Raw genomic sequence first — 8,699 nt, forward strand, 5'->3', positions numbered from 1 at the left:
GAAGCACATGATTCAAATGGTTTATTGCTTTTTAAAAATGACACCAAAGTTCAATAAATAATGACTTTTTTAATATTAATAATTAAACAATTTTTTCATTAAAAAGTATAGTTCATCAGCCAACATTTTGAATGTTTATGGCTGCCAAGAAAATATTTTTAAACAGTTTTTAAACTATATCTTTTTTCCTAGACAATAATGATAAAACTTCAATGGTTTGTGATGGTTATATAAACTTTGCAAAATTTGCAATTCAAGTTCAGATTTTCAAATTCATATTTCATATTCAATGTATTTTTTATATATTCATACATTATATTATAAACATAGCTCTATCCATTTGATATTTTCCCTTTTATATTAATGCTGAGTTTTACCCAAATGGGTTCGTGAGGGAACTGGAGGACATTTGTGAGTTGATGAAAAGCTAAAAATTAACTGAAGCATAACATTTAAATATGTTAATTTGTTTACCTGTGTATATTTTAACAATTAACCAACTTTAGAGAACAATGAACTTGCAGATGACTGGTTAAAATATTGAAATATTACCCTAAAATTTAGGTGTAACTAATATTTAATTAAAAGGGGTTTAGCTTGACTTGCAGTGACGCGTTCATTTCCTTCTCTTCTCCAGAGTGCGGAGGCCGTCTGAAAGCGGAGGTCAAAACTAAAGACCTCCACTCTCATGCCCAGTTTGGTGATAATAACTACCCCGGGGCGTCAGACTGTCAGTGGGTGATCACAGCAGAGAAGGGCTACGGCGTGGAGCTCATCTTCCAGACCTTCGAAATCGAGGAGGAGGCTGACTGTGGCTATGATTACATGGAGCTGTTTGATGGGGCGGACACCAAATCACCCAGACTAGGCCGCTACTGTGGATCAGGGGTAAAGCACAGATTTAGATTTGCGGCATTAAAATCAACAAACATGAAAATGCTTCTGCATTTCATGCCAGACGTGTTGGCAACAAACAAACTTGTAATAAAAGTGATTTTTAAAGGGGTATTTCGATGAAAAAATAAATTTAGTCATCAATTATTCACCCTCATGTCATTTCAAACCCATAAAACGCGAGTCATCTTTGAAACTCAGATCATGATATCGTGAGCGATTTCTGCCTCTTCTTTGAAAGTCAATTCCAACTAAATTTTGATGCTCCATAAAGATCATAAAGAGATCGTAAAAGTCATCCATATGAATCAAGTGGTTCAATCCAAGTTCTCTGAAGATACGATTGTTTCATTATTTAACATATTTGAAGTTTTTTTTCACATATAAACTTTCATCACATACATAAGCACAGCAAATATGGTCAAAAAGCTCAAATGTGCTTGCGGTTGTGCTTGTCAAATGCGCTGTCCTTGTTGGTTCTTGTGCATCAAGCAAGTTTGAGCTTATATTTAACATATTTAATGCACCATGTATGTTTGTTGATCAGTTTTTTTATATGAATAAAAGTTTGATTAAATCTGCTCACCATATGAACTGCTTGATATATATGGAATTATTGGTAACACTTTAGAATAGGGAACACTTATTCACTATTAACTACGACTTTTCCCTCAATAAATTCCTAATTTGTTGCTTATTAATAGTTAGTAAGGTAGTTGTTAAGTTTAGGTATTGGGTAGGATTAGGGATGTAGAATAAGGTCATGTTGAATAAGGCATTAATGTGTGTTTAATTACTACTAATAAATGGCTAATATTCTAGTAATATGCATGCTAATAAGCAACTAGTTAACAGACCCTAAAATAAAGTGTTACCGAATTATTGTACAATGTCTTTATGAACTATTTGAAGCATCAGCGTTTTTGTGGAATGGACTTTTAATGGAGAGACAGAAATCTTTACCGTTTATTAAAATGTCTCCATTTGTGTTTTGAAGATGAATGAAAGAATGACATGAGAGTGAGTAATTGATCCAGAGCTTTTTTTGGGGGGGTGAACTATACCTTTAACTGGCAGTTGAAGCCCACATCATCAAAACCTGAATGCATAAAAGTTCAAGTTAAGAAATTCCAAGCAACCAATCACTCAGCACCAGCAGTATGTTTTGTGAATTAATGCAGCTAATCATGCAGAACCACATTTCTTTGCCCTTTCTCACTCAAATTACTTTGTTTGGCTTGATTGGTTGCTACTAGCCGTCGGACATTGTGTTTACTGACCCTTACAGACCTGTTTTACTCTGCTGTCCATGACCCTATTACAACTGACCTGTGGCCCATTTTTGGGAGACAATCCACCACTTGAGAACCACTGCCTTACAGTATAAACAATGATCTTTGAAAGAGGCCGTCAGGGATTTTCCTTATTTCTAGTTCTGGAGAGATACAAAATCTCTGAAACATACAAATCATACAAAAATCTCTGAAACAATAAGAACTCAGTGAGTGTGTGTGAATGAGATCAGCTCTGTAGGTCACAGAACAGCATGATTACATTTACTTCAGTTCAACGAGAAGGACTGATGCCGAGTTTAGACAAGGTATATTGGATGATATTCTGATACTGCCACTTGCAATGGGTGCAACCTGCTTATCGACTGAGAGATTTGTTTAAATTGAACCAAGAGGTTGTTAGCCAGTGCACATTTGTCTCAATCAAGTTTTTGTAGCTTGCCATTTAGAGCATGCTTTTAATTCAAAGCAACTGACAATTTACTAACAGCAGGGAATATGTCCCTCGAGCAACATGAGCTTAAGTGTGCTGCCACATTAGGCTGCCACAGCCCAAAATAACCCATTTAAGCTCAGTCAGAAAAGAGCCAGTGCACAATGGAAACTACACTGAAACCGTATCAAATGCTTTTAGATTTCGGTTCTTATGTGAAGCCCTAAGCACTTTTCACTACATAGGCAGATACCTTTTAAAGCTCAATGTATACCTCATTTTTAACGCAGTGTGTGCAATGCAAATTTTATTATCAACATAGTACAGAGATACAGTACACTAATACATATTACATATTTTGCACCTTAATTTTTTTTTTTTTTTTTTTGCGATAATCAGTTTGTTCACAAGGTGGCGACACTGACCCGGCCCAATGTTTCAAAATCAAAGAAATACAGAACTCTAGTTTAAAGGAGTGAAAAGATACTTTTATTGGTCAGAAATTCAGGAGAAAAAAAGCACCTGTGATTGTGCAAGCTATCAAATTGAGTACATAATAATTGTGTTCCAGTTTACCCATATGCTAAGCATTCACATCAAAACTGAGTTGTACTTTGGACTCAAGGAAGCATCCTCACCAAAAAATAAAGTGCCACTCAAATAGCCCACAAAATATTCAACTAGAACTCATGGTTCCAAAACATTCAAATGTTAGCATGTTGCTAAGCTAAATACAACTCTTGTAAGCACAAATATTTGATGAATTAGTTCATTTTTAATTACGTGGAACTACTGTTATTGCTTTTCAGTATTGAATAAGCTATATCTGTAAATATCGTTTTTGGTAGAAAAATTTCAATTCATCACAGTGGATTATGGGATTAGCCAAAATTAGGTATCCTATATAGAAGCATAATTTCCATGCCTGCTTTTTGGTACAGCTTTCACCTAGTGTTGATTATTTTGGTAGCAATTTAGAACTCTAAGGTGAAAGACAATAGTAAAGTCTGTAAAACACTACACAACTTTCAAAATCAGAACTGATTTTAAAACAGTATTGCTGCATTCCATTCTGAAGGGCTCAACCCTATGCCCTAATCACTTCAGAGCGTTTACCATACAGAGTTAGAGCTTTGAAGGGAAGAAGGGTGTACCAAAAAGCTGTTCTTTGCACAATTAACCTGCGTAAACAATCATGGGAGCGCAGTATCCATCAGTTGTACCTTTCGAAATACTTCATTCTCAAGGGCCCTTTGAAGTGACCAGTTTTAAACACTTCAGTTTTGAGAAACCCTTCAATATTGTGGACATGATTGTTCACACACTGAAGTGTCCTTCAGAGGCAGATTTATCCCATTTGGGACATGGCGTAGGTATCATATACTTGCCTACTTTGTAAACTGAGCTTGTGGTCTTTCCGACTTCTGCGAACTCAATATTGACTTCCTCTAGACCAGGGGTGTCCATTCCTACTCGTGGAGGGCCACTACCTGGACACCCAAGTAGTTCCCAAACAGTTATTCCCAATCCTGGTCCTAGAGGCACCCCAACACTGCACATTTTAGATGTCACCCTAATCAAACACACCTGATTCCACTTATCAGCTCATTAGTGAAGACTCCAAGATCTCAAATGTTTGTGTCAGATAAGACAGACATAAAAAATGTGCTACTGAACATAGGTTCATGTGCAGTAGCATGAGCATGAACATGGAGGTTCTCCAGGACCAGGATTGGGAGTCACTGCACTAAAAGGTCAATGATTAGGATTGATGAGGTTGCATTGGTGTAATAAAAGGGAATTTGTTCTATCTAGCCTACTCACGTCTTCCTCCATATTTGTGTTTCCAGCCCCCAGAAGAGATCTACTCCGCCGGTGACTCTATAGTCATCAAATTCCGTTCAGACGACACCATCAATAAGAAGGGCTTCCATGTGCGTTACACCAGCACCAAGTTTCAGGACACACTCCACTCCCGTAAGAAGTGACCCCTAGTGGCCGGGAGGGGCCGTGCAGGGCCTAGGGGGAAGCGAAAGGGCCCCAGGGGGAGGGGCTCGCCCATCGCTCGGAGCCCCCCGGCCGCCAAGAACACCCAGACTCGACGGACCAGCCGCAAGAACGCCAACCGCACCTCAGTAGTTCACAGGGGTTCTGGCATCCCCTACTGACTGTGAGGAGTAAAGCCATTCCACAGTAGACCTTGTTTTTACCTTTTTTTAATTATTACTTTCGGGGCAAGATGTGGTGGGGGGAGGGGGGTGGAATATATTCAGTTGCTGGATACCAATATAGGGATCAAAATCAAAAGGGGAGGGTGAGAAGGGTGGGCGTAGCTGATTGGATACTGGACGACCCCCCCCTTTTTGTCACCTTTCATGAGCCGAGAGTGCGTTGAAAAACACAAATACACTGAGGAACACCTGCAGCAGAACCGAGCAAACTCACCAAACCAGTCATCTGTGCAACAGTGGGATAGAGGAAGTGAGAAATGAGCGAAACAGGGGCATTCAGGACGGTGTTCCTCGCATGTTTTCCAACCTTGAAACGTGAGATTTACCGCTGCACTGTGGGGGAAACAACCGTCTCTTCTTGACATTATTGGCATTGCTTGTTCATAAAGAGTCTCGTAGGCCATTGTGGGCCGGTTTCTTTGTCGTTACTTGAGCAAATGACACTGTATGTCAAAGAGATGCATGTGGTACAGATAGAAGGAAATGTGGACGTAATGGCACCAGCATTTGTAATAACTCGTTTTTTCCTGGCCAGTATTCCAGAAGGTTCCCTGCCCGAAATTATCACTCTCCAGGAGGTTTTCCAGAATCAGTTATCATATTAAAAGACTAATAAACAATACGTGGCCCATGTCTGATGGCTGTTAATTGCTTTTACATAAAAACAGGATGGTATGGTGGAAAATGCTTAGCTTTTGTTAGATTAAGCACACACTTTTTTCAAGGTCATGATAATGTGGCACTGTCCTTGTAACACTCTCTCTGTGCTTCGCCAATCATGAACAAATTAGGCACAATTGCATGAAAATTGGTGGGCCCTTTTGTTTCCTGACATCCCACAGCTGTTTTCTTTTATCTTCTTTTTCAGGCTCTTTCCTCACAGTCCATGACCGAAAGTTATTTTCAAAACTAGAGTCACTAGTGTATGGACCTCAGTCAGGATAGTCAATGTAAAAAATGTCAAATTAGACATGACCTTAAAGAGGTAGTTCAGCCAAAGATTCTGTCATCATTTACTTAATATTTGAGTAAATGACTAGCGTTCTTCTGTGAAACACAAAAGAAGCCATTTGGAACAATGTTTTTGTCCATACAATGACTCAACATAATGCTGGACCCCATTGACTTGTTGTATGGACAAAAAAAGTCTCTTTTGTGTGTGTTCCTCAGAAGAAAGAAAGGAATGATGTTCTTTGAGGGTGAGTAAATGATGCCAAAATCTTCAGTTTTGGGTGAATTATCTCTTCAAGACCTAAAACCTGTTGAGCGAACAATTTGTGTCTCGTTTTTATTCACGCCAGATTAAATACTCTTGACTAAGGTGCGTTGTCTGCGCAGCCAATAAGATTTTGATTTAAACCCTGAAAGGATTGTACTTTTTAGCAGTCGTCAGATGTCCTATTGCTAGGTAGATGTTGCTCTTACACCGCCGACTATGGGAATACTGTAAAATGTTCATTTGTACCAATAACGTACCTCAGCGTATGGGAGAGCGGTGGGATGGTGCTATTTCAAATGAGCCCTGCGCCCCAGTCCTTTCAGTCGCACTTTCTCCATTGCTATCCAGTGTCAGTTGGGAAAAGAGCATGTTTGATGTCAAATCTGTGTGGAATAGTGCCGAATAGCGTGATCTCCAGGGTTGATCATTTGATCTGAAGTGGTAGCGCACTCCATTTCCAGGATCATCCCTGTGAAGTACGCTGCTCCCTACCTCTCTCGCTTTCTGTCTCCTGCAGAACTCCTTCAAAGGCTGTTGACTTGGTTTCCTCTGTCTCAACCGCTCTTTTCATCATATGATATCATTTCACACCTGTTTGCCTTTGTGGATTTACCTAAAGCTCTTTTAAATCTCAGGTTCAGGATATATGATTGTTGTCACCCACTGAATCATTCCAAGACACTAGATTTGAATCGTTGCAGGACTTGCAGGTTGCAGGTTACTGTTTGACTTGGATGTGTGAAATCCAGGAAGGCAAATGATGAGGATTATGGGTTTTAGAGGACACGTTTTGGGGTTTTAAACTGTTTTAGACAATGCCTTCCATCTGAACCTTGAATCAGTTCACCTCAAGCCACGAGTGCTGTGACCAAACAAGTTGCTCGATATACGATCTTGCAAGCTTACCCTCATGCTCAAAATCGGCTAACTTCTATCCTAGTTCTTCAAATGGATTATATTTTGTGTGTCTAAGATACCCAGTTTAGTATCTCTGTATTTGAATATGCTTCCTAGCATAGCTTTGTAGAGTAGTGGAGCACTTGTACATTTTGCTAATCGAAGCACATCCTCCTAAGCATTATTAATGTTTTTAATGCCCATGTTATTTCTTGTTAGAAATAGAGTGTTTTGTGGGCGAACGCGGGCTTCAAATGATCTGTTTTAGCACATGTTACCTCAGCATAATAGTGTATGCTTGATTTATTCACCCTGATTGGCCTTCCCACACAAGACTTGGTATATGTTTATGCATTTTATCATATGTATGTATGTAAATATGTATTAATGTATTCAAAGTACACTAAACCATAGACAACTTGATGAGAACTAAGGCTATGTGTAATTGCAGACAAAAGATGCAATTTATTTATATTGTATAGCTAATTTTCACCTATGTATTGCACATAGTGTTAACAAGTGCATCTATTTCATAAAATGTTATTTTCATTTTGAAATGCTTCATGTCAAATTTTGTCTTGTAGTCTCAGGAATTATTGACTGACCATTTAATTGAATAAAAGTATACCTATTAAGTTACAGTAGTTAGCACTATGTCAGAGCAAATTCAAGGCGAAGTGCTCTATCTTGTAATTTTGAATGCTGTCAGTGATTTTTTTTTTCTTTTTTTTCTGGTGTTTTTCAACTAGAAGCTGAACATTGAAATAAGTCCTACGTGTATTAAAGGCGTTTCATTATTTGCTGATGGTTTCAAGGTCTTGAGCTCACATTGAGGATGGACTCTCCTGCTCGTCTTGATGACTGTGGATTTCTATATAAACCACATATCAGTATTGAATTTGCTATATAACAGAGCATCAATTATGAATGGTCACCACAGTGCATTATTAATGCCTATCTACCGTTTCCAACATTAAAAATGAAGCAGAATTGATGGGAAGAGCTAAATAAAGTCAAGCAAGTATTTTAATAATTTTGAATTGGTGAGAAAACTGTTACCAATGAAAATGTGCACATTAAGTATAATTAAAATAAAAAATAATTAAAATAATTAAAATTAAAACAATTTTTTTTTTGCATAATATAGGCCTATGTGTGTGTTCTGTCTATATTTATTATTATATTGTATATAATACACACATACAGTATATATTTAGAAAATATTTACATGTATTTAGGCTATATGTCTATATTTATATTCATATAATTCATATTATAAATAAATACTGTTACGGGATGTAGGACTCAGACGACGTGACTTAGAACAACACAAGTATTTATTGACAAATAGGCTGGGAGACGAGGAGTGAGACAGGTGAGTGGTGATCTTGAAGGACTTCGGTGATGGTAGAATGGTTAACTTGATAATCTTCTTACAACAGGACGATGGGAACTTGGGACGACACACACCTCACACGGATTGTAGACTTGGAAGGAGCACGGGAGCAGACTGACTGGAGAACATCGGAGAACACACTCGGGAGGAAACACTGCAGGTAAGTAGACAAGGAGGTAAGTCGTCGGCATAGAGCTGTGACAGACAAAAAAGTCCTCTTTGCGTGAAAGAGACCGGACCCTGAGTGCTTGGAGGTGTGTGTATTTATGGCGTGGCTGATGAGTGGAACAGATGACGTGCAGGTGTGTTCAATCAATGGCCAGGTGGAACCAGATGC

The 8,699-nt window shown here is 38.5% G+C and overlaps 1 protein-coding gene across 1 annotated transcript in view; it reads left to right on the forward strand.

The window, feature by feature from the left end:
• The window catches only part of LOC306848255 (bone morphogenetic protein 1-like), a 67,041-nt gene extending 59,437 nt beyond the window's left edge, over nt 1-7,604 (forward strand). The window contains exons 19-20 of the mRNA XM_079382698.1: nt 638-888; nt 4,470-7,604. Coding sequence (XP_079238824.1) covers nt 638-888; nt 4,470-4,607 — 389 coding nt within the window. The 3' untranslated portion in view covers nt 4,608-7,604. The remainder of the gene's footprint in view (nt 1-637; nt 889-4,469) is intronic.
• The last annotated feature ends 1,095 nt before the right edge of the window (nt 7,605-8,699 follow it).

This window comes from Barbus barbus (assembly GCF_936440315.1).
Source record: "Barbus barbus genome assembly, chromosome: 28".
In the NCBI taxonomy this organism is placed as follows: domain Eukaryota; kingdom Metazoa; phylum Chordata; class Actinopteri; order Cypriniformes; family Cyprinidae; genus Barbus; species Barbus barbus.